The sequence below is a fragment of the Scomber scombrus genome, chromosome 12 (genome assembly GCF_963691925.1).
Source record: "Scomber scombrus chromosome 12, fScoSco1.1, whole genome shotgun sequence".
NCBI lineage: Eukaryota > Metazoa > Chordata > Actinopteri > Scombriformes > Scombridae > Scomber > Scomber scombrus.
In genome coordinates this window covers 4420237-4436062 of record NC_084981.1, presented here as the reverse complement: position 1 = coordinate 4436062, position 15826 = coordinate 4420237, and the positions used below count along the sequence as shown (strand labels likewise).

The following is a 15826-nucleotide window of genomic DNA, read 5'->3' as shown; positions in this document are numbered from 1 at the left end:
GGCTCAGTATTAGGTCCACTTCTTTTTTGTGTATATATGTTCCCATTGGGAAGGATCATCCAAACTCATGACATCTCTTTTCACTGTTACGCAGATGATACTCTTTGGCCCCCCACATCATACCACTGTTATTGCCCAGAACCTCAACTACCTTTCCACCTACATCAGACCACATGCTAAGAACCTGGGTATTATATTTAATTTTTGAGTTCTAGATGCCAACAAACAGATAAATTCCCTTGTGAGGCCCTGCTTATTCCAACTCGGAACCATCTCCAAAATTAGGTATTGCCTCTCATTTTGACCTAGAAAGAGTCATTCATGCACTAATATCATCAAGGCTGGACTACTGTAACTCCGTCTACCAAGGAACCTCACAGACGACCATTTCCCACTTACAACTAACCAAAAATGCTGCTGCCTCGTTATTAACAAGGTCCAAGAAATGAGACCACATCACCCCCATCCTTGCATCCTTACACTTGCTCCCGTTCAATACAGGATAACCTTCAAAAGTATTCTAATTGTTTATAAATCTCTCCATGGTCTCACCCCTACATATGTCATAGAACTTCCCACCCCTTACAGTACCGCTATACCCCTCAGATCCTCCCACCTTGGCATGGTAACTATGCCCCATTTGTGGGGAAAAAAAAGCTGAGGACAGGGCCTGTCGGAAGCAAATAAGCAGTCTGCTGATGCAGAGTCACTAATTCATTTAATGTCTGTACTAAAGTTCTTAGTTCCATTCATTTTTCCAATCTATTGAAAGAGTTGCTATATTTACTGGATAATTGAAAACTTTGATTTCTATCTCCCAACAGGCTCACAACACTGTTACACATTTTCTTGTTTGTTAAATAAGGAAAATTATAATGTTTGAAACAAATGGCCTTGCTGTCAGGTACAAAGTTATCTATCTATCTATCTATCTATCTATCTATCTATCTATCTATCTATCTATCTATCTATCTATCTATCTATCTATCTATCTATCTATCTATCTATCTATCTATCTATCCTGACAGAATTTCTGCCTTTTTGTCTTTATTTCTGTCCTAACATCTCTTTCCATTTTTCACTCGCCCTCCACATCCCTCACAACCCCTTGTCCGCGTGTCCCAGAGTTTTGGACACGGTTCGACCTTGCCGTGATAGACTGTCGCTGTGTTCATTCTTCTTTTTCAGGACACCTCTCACCTCCCCGGTCACAGGAGAGGGAGAGAAAAAAAAAGAAGAATGGAGTGGAGTCGGAGGAGGAGGGATGGATTTATTGATGCGAGACTCGGGCTTGGGTCGATGCATCAGAGTCTGGATCATGGTGGATGATGAGGCCTCTGGGTGTCAGGGACAACTTCATACAGGACCACACATTTATCTATGCAGCACTGTCTAATCTATGCAAACAGACTATTTTTACCTACAAACTCGTCCTTATTGGGAAGTTTTGACTTTTTACCTGCTACATGCTCTATTATGTGCACAAGCAAACCCTGGGTCTTCCTGACTTTTGTGTTATGATAAAGCTACCATCTTGGACTTTTATTATGAACATCAGAAATGACAGTGTGTGTGTGTGTGCACTGTGTGTAGACTGATAATTTAACCATTGAATTAGACATACGTGTGTCAGTTTCTACCGAGAGACAGACGCCCCTGTGGCAGGGGTGAAAAAGCCCCAACATTCATAATCCATTGGAATATTTCAGCCCCTTAACCAAAATTAGACCACTAACAACTTCTTATCACTCAAAAACTTAAAGTCAGATTGCAAAGAAATGTTTAGTTTAAGTGACCAGAGACTTCACTGGCAAGACTGATGCATGATATAAGTCTGTATGTCTTAAAATAAAGGAGCCATGATTAAATATATATCACCATCATCTCTGTGTCTGACAAGGAGCTTCAGCTCTCAGATAACATGGGAGTCTATGAGACTGATAGACAGCACTCAGCTTTTTAGGCCAGTTATTCAAAAACCATGAGTCCTATTTCAATGGAAGTAACATTGGATGAGAGAGGACATATTTTTCTACATTTCAGTGTAGAAATTGTGCTTGTTGAGTGGAGGCTGTGGGAGTAAGATAATAATGTGTTGAAGATTATTGATAATATTTGATGACTCTGGGTCTGAATATCCCACGCAATACACACGAATGTAAAAATCGGAGAAAAAAAATCTTATGAAACTTGAATTGTGATTGTGTAAAAACTATAAAGGATATGAAAGTGTTGAATTAATGTGAGAAAGTCCCAGGTATTATGGTCTATTCAAAGTGTGAATGAAGTATCTATGTGAATGTATGAATGATTTGAAGATGAGTGTTTTTCTAATAGACTTCCATTATAACTAAGGTTCATACAAGTTGAATATTTTAAAAAGGTTTTAATGGGATATGAAAGTTGAATAATAATTTTTAATGTGTGAAAGATGTGAGGCATTTCAAAGTTTCAATGAAGTTTATAGCTCAACGTATGCATGAGTAAATAAGGGTTAAACATGCTTGAAAAGTGTCAAGTTTGAACATTATCTCAATTTGAATGCAGCACAATTACAGGCTTCACATGTCCTGATTGAGCGGTTTTGATGTTTGAATATAGTTTTTACATTTAATAATGTGGATGGAGTTTGGCAGTGTTGGTTGATTGATGACCAAAATCATTTTAAAAAGTCACTTTTTTTAGTGTTTAGAGATGAGTTACATAACAGAAATATCAGTGAATACTAACAATTTAGAAACTGCTTCTTTTTTTTTTTTTTTAAATTAATGTTGTGTTTTCAGATATATTTTTTGTCTAGTCAGCAGTCAAAAGTGCAAAAATGCTCAGTTTGCAGCTTCATAACAGAAATATCAACAACTGCTAACAAATTACAAACAAATGCAAATATTTAGCAATCTTGGTTGGGGGATGGCAAATCTGATAGAAATCCATCACTCTTCTGTCTTTACACATCTTCTTTAAGTCCAGACAGAGAGCGGTCCAAAAATCTGAAGATGTTCAGATGCTGTGCTCAAAACTGAGAAACTGGAAATAAATGTCACAACTGTTGAAATTGCTTTTTTTGGTACAATGAAGAGTCCAAAGATATTCAGTTCACAATTGTTCAGTAAATCTAACCCAAGGTTTACAGTCTCATTGATTACAGGTGAGATTATCCATGTATTAGGATCTGCATCTTTTTGAAAAGCATCCTATTCAATTCCATCAACGAGATGGAGAACAACGTTTTAAAGAAATTCCAACATGTCTTGGGGAAGCTCAAGTCTCGGCTGTAGCTGTAGATCAGACCACCACACCCACCTTCTACATTATGAAGCCAACATACTCAGGGATTGGTCGGCTCTGCTGAATCGGTCTGTCTAATGACAGATTCCAAACACCATTTTTTTCCTCCATTTGTTTTACTAATGTCATCAAAATGGAAGAAAAAGTATTAAGGAGTGTAGCTGCCTTTTTCAATATGAATTACTCTAATACTTACTCCAATATGATTTCTCAAATGTCAATAAATTGTCAGAATATAGCAAAAGTGGCCATAAGAAATTCCCCAAAGCCCAATGAGACAGTCCAAAATCCAAAGATGTTGAATTTACAATGATATAAAAACAGAAAAGGAGCTAATGTTTACATTTAAGAACTTGTAAACAAGAAATGTTTCGTATTCCTGCTTGCACGACATAAACTAAACAGTTACCAATTACTTTGGTCAATCAACTTATTAAATGAAACAACTTATTGCTTCATCTCTGACTAGAACATGTCCGATTTGGACTCGCACCGTCGCCATTGGCAATTGAGCACAACCTATGCAACACAACGGACACAAGTAGTAACAGGTCTTACTAGACTTACATCCTGTAAAGCTACCCAGCTGATATACCTGTAAGAAATGGGAGTGCAGATATTCCAAAGACGTGTTTGAACTGTAGGCAGCAAACAAGAACAACAATTTGCAAAGAGGTAGGAGCACCTTGACAGCAGCACAGACCTAATTGCACAAGCTTGACATTTCAGCACACCTACAGTTATTCGAGACGTACCGTGCAGTAGAGTATACTTCCTCGTAGGTGAGAGCATGGAAGCTACATGTTTGATTGTTTAGTTAGTCTATGGTTCATATACTCTATGATTTAACTCACCAAGTACTTCTTTATGTGGGTATCAGGACATATTCCAGATGATTTTCAGCTCTGGGAATCTGTGCAGATGAACAAAACCTTCACACAATCTACACACAACTATAACATGTTAACATTACAGATGGTGCTGACAATTTTAATTCAGCCTAAATGTCAGGGACCGATCACCAGGGACCGCATTATGAAGTTGCTGAGTTGCCAGAGTGTAGTTTCCAAAGACATGGCTGCTTAGCTCTGTGGTTACTGGGTACATGACGAAAGAACCGGAACTAGGAAAAAAACATTAGATAATACACCCAGAGAGCACTTTATTAGGAACACCTTTACAGTCTAATACAATCCAATCTAACAGCTATGCCATCAATTCTACATTGAAGAAACTTGTCGTAGTGGGTGGGGGTGTACTGGAGGGCATTATATTAGACCCTTAAACAGTGAGGAGTGGAAAATGAGGTGTGAAGATTTTAATTTAGTAAAACACTTCCACAAACATTTTTAAAATATGCTGTATATTTTAGATTTTATGAGATGCATCACAAACACCCCTTATGATGATTAATTTAAATGGAACCTCGTTTCCCCTGCCCGGACGCGGGTCACCGGGGCCCCCCCCTGGAGCCAGGCCTGGGGAGGGGGCTCGATGGCGAGCGCCTGGTGGCCGGGCCTGCACCCATGGGGCCCGGCCGGGCACAGCCCGAAGAGGCAACGTGGGACCCCCTTCCCGTGGGCTCACCACCCGTAGGAGGGGCCAAAGGGGTCGGGTGCAGTGTGAGCTGGGCAGCAGCCGAAGGCGGGGACCTTGGCGGTCCGATCCTCGGCTGCAGAAGCTAGCTCTAGGGACGTGGAATGTCACCTCTCTGGCGGGGAAGGAGCCTGAGCTGGTGCGCGAGGTTGAGAAGTTCCAACTAGACATAGTCGGCCTCACCTCGACGCATAGCAAGGGCTCTGGAACCAGTCTTCTCGAGAGGGGTTGGACTCTCGTCCACTCTGGAGTTGCCATTGGTGAAAGGCGCCGGGCAGGGGTGGCAATACTTATTGCCCCTCGGCTTGGCGCCTGTATGTTGGAGTTTACCCCAGTGGATGAAAGGGTAGCCTCCCTCCGCCTACGGGTGGGGGGACGGATCCTGACTGTTGTTTGTGCCTATGGCCCAAACAGCAGTTCAGAGTATCCACCCTTTCTGGACTCCTTGGAGGGGGTGCTGGAAAGTGCTCCCTCTGGGGATTCCATCATTCTGCTGGGGGACTTCAACGCTCACGTTGGCAGCGACAGTGAGACCTGGAAGGGTGTGATTGGGAGGAACGGCCCCCCCAATCTAAACCCGAGCGGTGTTTTGTTATTGGACTTCTGTGCTCGTCACAGATTGTCCATAACAAACACCATGTTCAAGCATAAGGGTGTCCATATGTGCACTTGGCACCAGGACACCCTAGGCCGCAGTTCGATGATTGACTTTGTAGTCGTGTCGTCGGACTTGCGGCCGCATGTCTTGGACACTCGGGCAAAGAGAGGGGCGGAGCTGTCAACTGATCACCACCTGGTGGTGAGTTGGCTCCGATGGTGGGGGAGGATGCCGGTCAGACCTGGCAGACCTAAACGCATTGTGAGGGTCTGCTGGGAACGTCTGGCAGAGTCTCCTGTCAGAGAGAGCTTCAATTCCCACCTCCGGGAGAACTTTGACCATGTACCAGGGGAGGCGAGGGACATTGAGTCCGAGTGGGCCATGTTCCGCGCCTCCATTGTCAAGGCAGCCGACCGGTCTTGTGGCCGCAAGGTGGTCGGTGCCTGTCGTGGCGGCAATACCCGAACCCGCTGGTGGACACCGGCGGTGAGGGATGCCGTCACGCTGAAGAAGGAGTCCTATAGGGCCTTTTTGGCCTGTGGGACTCCGGAGGCAGCAGGCAGGTACCGGCAGGCCAAGCGGGGGGCGGCTGCGGCGGTCGCTGAGGCAAAAACCCGGACATGGGAGGAGTTCGGTGAGGCCATGGAGAACGACTTCCGGACGGCTTCGAAGAGGTTCTGGACCACCATCCGGCGTCTCAGGAGGGGGAAGCAGTGCACCGTCAATACTGTGTATGGGGGTGACGGTGCCCTGCTGACCTCGACTCGGGACGTCGTGGATCGGTGGAAGGAGTACTTCGAAGACCTCCTCAATCCCACCGACACGCCTTCCGGTAAGGAAGCAGGGCCTGGGGACCCGGGTGTGGGCTCTCCTATCTCTGGGGCTGAGGTCGCCGAGGTGGTCAAGAAGCTCCTCGGTGGCAAGGCCCCGGGGGTGGATGAGATCCGCCCAGAGTTCCTTAAGGCCCTGGATGTTGTGGGGCTGTCATGGTTGACACGACTCTGCAACATCGCGTGGACATCGGGGGCAGTGCCTCTGGATTGGCAAACTGGGGTGGTGGTCCCTCTTTTTAAGAAGGGGGACCGGAGGGTGTGTTCCAACTATAGGGGGATCACACTCCTCAGCCTCCCTGGTAAGGTCTATTCGGGGGTACTGGAGAGGAGGGTCCGTCGGATAGTCGAACCTCGGATTCAGGAGGAGCAATGTGGTTTTCGTCCGGGTCGTGGAACTGTGGACCAGCTCTACACCCTCTGCAGGATCCTTGAGGGTGCATGGGAGTTTGCCCAACCAGTCCACATGTGCTTTGTGGACTTGGAAAAGGCATTCGACCGTGTCCCTCGGGGGGTCCTGTGGGGGGTTCTCCGGGAGTACGGGGTATCGGACCCCCTGATACAGGCCGTCCGTTCCCTGTACAACCGGTGTCAGAGCTTGGTCCGCATAGCTGGTAGTAAGTCGGACTCGTTTCCGGTGGGGGTTGGACTCCGCCAGGGCTGCCCTTTGTCACCGATCCTGTTCATAATTTTTATGGACAGGATTTCTAGGCGCAGCCAGGGCGTTGAGGGGTTCCGGTTTGGTGACCTCAGGATTGGGTCACTGCTTTTTGCAGATGATGTGGTCCTGTTGGCTTCATCAGACCGTGACCTCCAACTCTCACTGGATCGGTTCGCCGCCGAGTGTGAAGCGGCCGGGATGAGAATCAGCACCTCCAAATCCGAGTCCATGGTCCTCAGCCGGAAAAGGGTGGAGTGCACCCTTTGGGTCGGGGATGAGATCCTGCCCCAAGTGGAGGAGTTCAAGTACCTCGGGATCTTGTTCACGAGTGAGGGAAGGATGGAGCGGGAGATCGACAGGCGGATCGGTGCGGCGTCTGCAGTAATGCGGGCTCTGCACAGATCCGTCGTGGTGAAGAGAGAGCTGAGCCGAAAGGCGAAGCTCTCGATTTACCAGTCGATCTTCGTTCCTACCCTCACCTATGGTCATGAGCTTTGGGTAGTGACCGAAAGAACGAGATCGCGGGTACAAGCGGCCGAAATGAGCTTCCTCCGTAGGGTGGCTGGGCTCTCCCTTAGAGATAGGGTGAGAAGCTCGGCCATCCGGGAGGAGCTCGGAGTAGACCCGCTGCTCCTCCGCGTTGAGAAGAGCCAGATGAGGTGGCTCGGGCATCTAGTTAGGATGCCTCCCGGACGCCTCCCGGGTGAGGTGTTCAGGGCACGTCCCACCGGTAGGAGACCCCGGGGAAGACCCAGGACACGCTGGAGAGACTATGTCTCTCGGCTGGCCTGGGAACGCCTCGGGATCCCCCGGGAAGAGCTGGACGAAGTGGCTGGGGAGAGGGAAGTCTGGGTTTCCCTGCTTAGGCTGCTGCCCCCGCGACCCGACCCCGGATAAGCGGAAAGAAGATGGATGGATGGATGGATGGCATCTCCTGGGATACGTTGCCCTATTAAGGTGTGAAAATTGCCATAATGGTAAACAATTGAATTTTGTATTTGATTAAGAGAAATGATATATTTTTGCTTTCCCTGTTTATTAACATCACACATACTGGTTTCTAAAGTGATTTTATCATTTCTATCAAAGTACATGCCTACCACAAGCTTCAATACTACTAAATCAGTTCTACCAATTCCATGTTTCAACTCATTCTAAAAAGGACAAGGCACATACAACTTGACTCAACTCAACCATCTTAACTAATTCAAACCACTGACTGACTTCAAGCACTGGAACATGTGTCTCTGCCTGTCCCCAAAATACTACTGCTCAATGCTATGTTCTTAAGACCAACGTTTTCACATGCAATGTCTCACCTGACCAACCAAAAGCAACCGGGGTTAGCAAAATACCGGACAGGACTACCAAACACCCTGCCAATGTCCTCATACTGTAACATATTGCCTGTTTAAAAGTGATAATTCTAATATATCTCATCTTGTAAATGGTCAGTTTAGTCATTAATGTGACACAGCAGTATTTGCACTGCAGTTTATTTCAGTATAAAACATAAGATGCTACATTTGCTAAAAAAGAAAGTTAGAAAAGAGGCTATGATGATTCCTGCTAACCTGATGTGTAGTTCATAAAATAGTAGAATTGATTTATAACCAACCACTGTGATGTGTGTAGAGGTGTGTGTGGTTATTCTGTAGCAGCCTGGTGTCATCAGGCAGATTCACGACTCCAAATCTGTTAGCAACTACTTGTTAGCAACTGTTTGTTCGAAACATGATTGACACTTCCATCTATAACAGCAACATTAAAATACTGGTTACATTATTGCATTAGAAATAACAATCCAAATATACTGTATACTGTAATATACATTATAACACTATATTAAAGAGCCATTTACATTTTGGTGACTCTGATTATGGAGTAATTTTAATTTGTGATATTGCTATACTGATGTCTAGTGTATGGTATTATTTGAAATACAAAAATAAAATAAAATGTAGCAGTCAGACTTCATATGAGTTACACATGTTAAAAGTTATGATATTACAAAGAAAAAAGAAAAAAAAGGGAAAATATGAACGCGCAATGAAAAGAAATGAAAGACAGGAAGTATCTAAATCCCTCAGCTTCTTGTGCTAATTGTCTAGTTTAGCAGCACTTTGAAATGTGTGTGTGTGTGTGTGTGTGTGTGTGTGTGTGTGTGTGTGTGTGTGTGTGTGTGTGTGTGTGTGTGTGTGTGTGCGTGTGTTAGTGTGTATGTATGTATGTGTGAGACTTGGGAGTGTATGCCTGCAGGCCAGTGAGGAGTGCCAGAGGGAACAGTATAAAGATTGTCTCCCACAAAACACACACACACACACACACACACACACACACACACACACACACACACACACACAGAGTAGGCCTTATTTTCATGGAGGCTCAACACAGTGTTTGATATTATTTGATATTTTCCTTACCTTGAAACTCCTTTCTGGTCTGTGTATGGGATGAAAATCATGTCACTGGAAACTGGAAAAAAGTTTTTTTAAAAGGTTGAAGTTTTTCAAATGTTTAAACGTAGTAAAACAAAAAAGGGTTTTGTAAGATTGGAACCAAGTTTTGAAGGCGTAATGTTTTGATTTGCTGAAAAAAAGAAAAATCAAATGTCTGAAAACAGTTTGGATTTGAGTTTTTTCTTCTTCACAGCTGCAGATCTCTATTTAAAGTGTCAACACACTGTCAGAATCTCAAATGTGTCACAGTTCTCACAGTGTATTAGTTTGTTCTCCGGGTTTGAAACCTTGTAAATGGTGATCTGAAAAACTGGTGTTGGGAAAAGAAGTTCTGAAATGTTGAAACTTGAGTTTTGAAAGGGCAAATCTTCATTTTGACACTTCTGCAGATGAACATTTGCACTGGTAGGCTACTGCAGACTGTTTCTTTCAGAGCTCAGTTTACAGGTTTACTCTTTTCAGAAATCTGCAAGTTTGCAAGTCCACTGACTTCTGGCAGCGTTGACTCGCAGCTCTGGTCTAAAACTCCCAAACAGGCGGTCTAAAAAAAAAAAAAAAAGCCCCTGTCTGCAGGCATTTACTCTTAACCTATTGTTTGCTCTCTGCTGAAGTACTGTCCAATCATGTTATAGTTGATTTAGTTGATTTCATCAACTAAATACATGCTGCAACAATGGATTAATCCTTAAAATATCTATAATGTCTTTCAATTAAAAAACTCTTAACTTAACTCTTACTCTCTTTTAGCTCTGTTTTTGGTCTCCACCACCTCCTGGGGGAAATATCTGGCTCTGTAAGCTGCTAAACGCTCCACTAAATTCACCATCTAGTCACTAAATGTGTCTGTTTGCTATTTGGTGCTGAGCAGGTAGTGTACAGTGGCTTTTTAGAGCTTTTTCTCTGAATACAGTTGCCTGCTGTGGCCAAAAATGACACTATGAGAGCCCTGAGAGTCAACCAACAACAGCACCGTAAAGCTGCAGGGAGCTGCAGAGCTTAAATAATAGTAGTATTATTACTATTTTTACTGATATAACCATGATAGTAGCATTACAACATACTGTAGCTGAAGATGGTCAAATGAATCAAATGAAAAATACTCCTTTAAAGTACTTTAAATGGTAAAAAAAAAAAAAAAAATCAAGTACAGTAATGGTGTGAATGTACTTATCAGCACTAATGATTGTATATTGTGTCATATATCATAGTGTATCATCACATCTTAATGTAATATTATTACATTACTATGTAATTAAAATGTATTATGTAGTATACTATTTTACTTTGTGTGATATGAGAGGTCAACGCTCACACTGGAATCATAATATATTGTATGTACCTTATCATATCATTTCTTCATACTATATTAGATTTTATCTTTCGATCTTGTATTAAACTGTATTATTTTAGTATTGCATGAGTTAAATGTATTATATTGTGTTGTGTACTCTATTAGAATGTATAGTTTTATTAAACCGATATCGCTCGCAATCGTGGAAAAGTGATTATCTTCTCACTCAGTGTTAAATCCGATCAGTTCGTTCTGTACTTAAATTCATCACCTCAAACTTAACACCAGACAAACCTTCACAATCCTTCTCTTCTTTCAGCATCCTATTTTGTCCATCTCATCTCACTTTTCCTTCTTCGGTTTTCTTTCCTCGCTTATTCAATTTCTCATTTTTTCTCTGATTTCCCTGCTCTGCTCTTCTTTCAACTCACTTCCTCCTCCTGTTACTCTACATCTTTCTGGTTTATTTCCTCTCTTCCTACCCTGCCCCAGTTCTGTTATTCTGTCCTCTCTCTCTCTCTCTCTCTATCTCTCTCTCTCTCTCTCTCTCTCTCTCTCTCTCCCTCCTCCTTTTCCCTGGCATTTCGTGTCAAGACACTTCTGGTGAACCCTTCGTGTCTTGTCCTGTCCTTACAGAAAGCCATAGGGTTCTCCTCACTGGGATTGTACAGGGTGACTCTACAGCTAACCCAGATGGACTATCCCTGTTCTTTGCCAGAGAACTAAAATAACACAGAAGCATGTTTGCATCATGTGGCCCCCATAACATCATCTACTGTATTATTCAACACATAGAGCCCTCCCTCTGTGCTACACTGGTCCCTGACCTTTTCATATGAGCCTCTTACAACCAAACTAAGCAGTGTGATCCACGCGGAGAGCCAGAGGGGTTGCATCTACTAAACTTCTTTGAATGATGATTTGATGTGATCTTTTAGCCATGCTACGGTACACTAATAAATAAAACTTGAACGTTGTTTGCATTACATCGCCGTTTTATGGTGAAACTACTAGACAACTCCAGTTTGGACCATCAAAACAAGAAGGTTTCATTGCATTAACATTAAAGTGTAAGGTTTCAGGAATAAAGAATCGAGCGTTACTAATATTTTGCCTACTTTATTTATGTTTGTTGGGGTGGACAAAATAATAGGAACACCTTTAACCCCTTAACTGTGAAAGAGTGTGTACAATACTTCAGCAAAGCATCTCTCTTTCACATCCACAAGCTGTTACAGATAACCAAGAAAGTTAGGGAAAGGCTCAGTTTAGGTAGTTTTACTATTCTTACATATACAACCTTTAACAGCCTCAACATTTTCAAAGTCAAATAAAAAGGAGGAATGTTACAATCCCTTCAATCATTGGTAATAAGAAACTGATGAATACATGTAAATTGCTTCACAATTCTTACATATAGAACCTTTAACAGCCCTAAAATGGTCAGAGTTGAATAAAAAGGAGGGAGATGAATCTTAAGAGAGAGAAAGAGAACACGGAAAGTGTTGAGAGAGATGGAGAGGAAAAGTAGAAAGGTTAGAGGGGACAGAGGGCAGGCTGGGCTACTGCTGCCTGTCATACTATGTCATAGTCACGGCTGCTGTGTGTGTGTGTGTGTGTGTGTATCCAATATAAAATGTTACTTGCAGCAGTGTTCCGTTCCTCACAAATCCATACATGTGCTTGAGTGTGTGTGTGTGTGTGTGTGTGTGTGTGTGTGTGTGTGTGTGTGTGTGTGTGTGTGTGTGTGTGTGTGTGTGTGCCTGTGTGTGTGCCTGTGTGGTTTGGGTTGAGGGCAGCAGACGGGCAGGAGGGTAATTTGGTTTGGCACTAATGCAGGGCCGAGGATCTATGCTCTGGGTGAGAAAAATGTCTCTCACACACACAGGCACGCACACGCGCACACACACACACACAAATTTGCACACACACACTTTTTCCAATGTTATCTAAATGGAAGCAGACGGTTCACAGAAGCTCTGCTACTTCCTGACGTACTTCGCAGCCTCTCAGAATCCCACTGTACATGTTCGTGTGTGTGTGTGTGTGTGTGTGTGTGTGTGTGTGTGTGTGTGTGTGTGTGTGTGTGTGTGTGTGTGTGTCATTGTCACTTTTAAGGCACTTGCTATGTGTCCACACACTGTATGGATGTTTTTAGACATAAAGATTTTATGTACTTTTTGTGTAAATGTGTCCTGTATGATTGTATGAGTGTTGAAGCATTTCAGTATGCACAGACGCACACGCACATACACACACACACACACACACACACACACACACACACACACACACACACATTGAGCTGAATGTGTACGTTCATTTGAACAAATAAATGTCTTTTTTTGCCATGCATAGCTGCAGGTGTGTGTTTGCATGCATACACTAATCACTAACCTGTAGTTCTGTGTGTGTGTGTGTGTGTCTCCTCGCACTTCAATTTGTGACGGCCTCACACCCTGTCACAGCAGCTCTTCATCCTCCTCTTCCTCCACCTCCTCTTCCTCCCTTCCTTCCGCTCACACCACCAGCAGCAGGGCGATTATAGCCCCGCCACCGTCACCCTGTTTACACCTTATGCCGCCACCAATTACCAGGCTTTGACACCTGAGCTGTCACCCATGGGGGGGGGGGGGGGGGGGGGAGGGTGGTGGGTGATGGAGGGTGGCTGTTTGGTGTGATGGTGGGTGGCGGTGGTGGTGGGCAGATTCACACCCTCGGCCACACTGTCACAGCCTTACCTGCGAATAGATACACAGCCAGGGGCGGGGCAGGAAAGGGAAACACACACACACACACACACACACACACACACACACACACACACACACACACACACGCACAGGTTAGACTGGTATGAAGATTTCTAGACAACAACAACATAACACATTATTATTGAGACAGGGTTACTACAGTAGATCAATTACTGATGATGTCAAGGAAAGTACTGTTGGCTTAAACTGGTGATGAGTGAATGATGCTGATTATTTTGTATTTTTCTAATCGTTTTTGCACTGAGACACTGCAAAGTTCATGATGTGTGTTTATGGATGGAACAAACAACATTTATTGTACTTGTTGAGCCTCACAAACAGTTAAGGAATAATAAAAAAAAAAAGATACTTCAAACACTGCTGTACAGTCAAGGTGGACTGTGTTTTTTCAGTTCTCACAATTCCAACAGAGTGAAACCTCTTCTCATTTACAGATGTTGCTTTCTCCCAGTTAAACTTGCAAAAACTATTATATTATCTGGGCCTCTACTGGAATATCTTAACATTGCAATTATTATATTACAATAACAGTTAAAAATACTCCATACTGACTCTTTACACAGCTCATCAGTTCAGCCTCTGTCTGAAACAAGCTGTTTAACCTCTTGTGTCCCACAAATCCTCACTCTGTTAGCTTCCGGAAGTTAGCATCACAGCTAATATCCAGCTGCTCCATGGATGTATTAAGAAGAACTGGACACTGTGTGCAAGGGTGGTTCCCATATTCAAGCTTATGGTGCATGAAGCAAATAAAAAAATCAGTTTCCCGCTATAAAACAAATACCCAGATGTTGCTCACACTTCCTACATTTTGGGTATACTCACTTGAGACTAATGCTGGCTAAACCGGTTAATTTCTGGTAGGCTTTCCGCTCACTTGAACGGGGATAAAATCATTTAATAGTGTTGCTCTTTTTTCCAAACATTATTTTGGAGAGTGGAGTATAGTGAAGTCATTTCGAGTTTGAGTTTTGATGCTCAAAAAATGTATTCACTACTTCTTTTCCAATGATTGTGTGTGGGGAACAATGCTTTTTTCCAGACATTGTATTGACACAGTTGGCCACTATATCAGATTGGCTTTAAAGCACAGTGCTTTTAACCACTTTTTCTCGTTCTTTAATCAAAATGTCGACTTTTCAAACACACCCACACACGTTTTAAGCAGGAATCTGATGTTAAATATGAGAATGGACAAAGCAAACAACACAAGGACATCTTAGCAACATAGAACAAAAAACACTGAAGCTCTGGTTTTTGACTTGCAGGGAGCATTTCTACCTACATTCACCTCAACTTTTGGACCTTTGACCATGTTTAACATAGACATCCAACATCATAACATCATCATCATTCTTCATACAGCCAAACAGCACTCTACAATGGAGTAAGACTGAAGAACAGTACTATGCAGGGACATTCAGTGTTGTGTACTATGTTATAAAGGTTAATTAAAATGGGTCTTTATCATACTTTATATTAGTTTATACATGTTACATGTATACATTGCAGTAAGTGAAGCTGTACAGCTCTCTCTTCTCTCTCTCTACTGTGTGTATGCGTGTGTGCGTGTGTGTGTGTGTGTGTGTGTGTGTGTGTGTGTGTGTGTGTGTGCTGCACAGAGAGGTGAGTTTCATCCGGTGCATGATAGGGTGGGACAGAGGGCTCGGCCTGGGGCACAGGTATGATTAATGGACACTAACACACACCATCTCCCTCCCTCTCCCATACTTGGGTCATGTCTTTTTAACCCCTTTAACCCAATGACACACACACACACACACACACACACACACACACACACACACACACACACACACACACACACGCACACACACACGCACACACACACACCTGGTCTGACTTGCATGGAACAGTCAAGCTGCTTTTTCCACACATGATAATGGAGCAGTAACCTCGCGGCCAGGGTAATGTCACACTCAAACATTACGCTAAAAAAGGATGGTGGTGACTGTGTGTGTGTGTGTGTGTGTGTGTGTGTGTGTGTGTGTGTGTGTGTGTGTGTGTGTGCGTGTGCGTGCGTGCGTGCATGTGTGTTAATGAGCTGACCCGTTTGGTCCACCTGCTCTCCCCAGCTGGCCAGGCTAAGATGGAGTTGGATGCCGTAAATATCTGGAGGAGGCTCCGCTGGGCTTTACTTCACCCTTCTCATCCCTTCTCTCCTCCACTTCTGCCCTCTCGCCCTCTCTCACCGTCTCACTTCACCTCCCTCCTTCCCTCCTCCTTCATCTTCTCTCCTCGCGCTCATCTCCATCATCTCCTCTGTCCTCATCCTTCCATCTGACCTCTTTTGCTTCTCATCTTG

General features: G+C 43.7%; 1 protein-coding gene across 1 annotated transcript in view; it reads left to right on the top strand.

Annotated features, from left to right (window-relative positions):
• Window positions 1–4749: 4749 nt before the first annotated feature.
• The window catches only part of LOC133992170 (craniofacial development protein 2-like), a 780535-nt gene continuing 769458 nt past the window's right edge, over window positions 4750–15826 (top strand). The window contains exon 1 of the mRNA XM_062430874.1: window positions 4750–5700. Coding sequence (XP_062286858.1) covers window positions 5201–5700 — 500 coding nt within the window. The 5' untranslated portion in view covers window positions 4750–5200. The remainder of the gene's footprint in view (window positions 5701–15826) is intronic.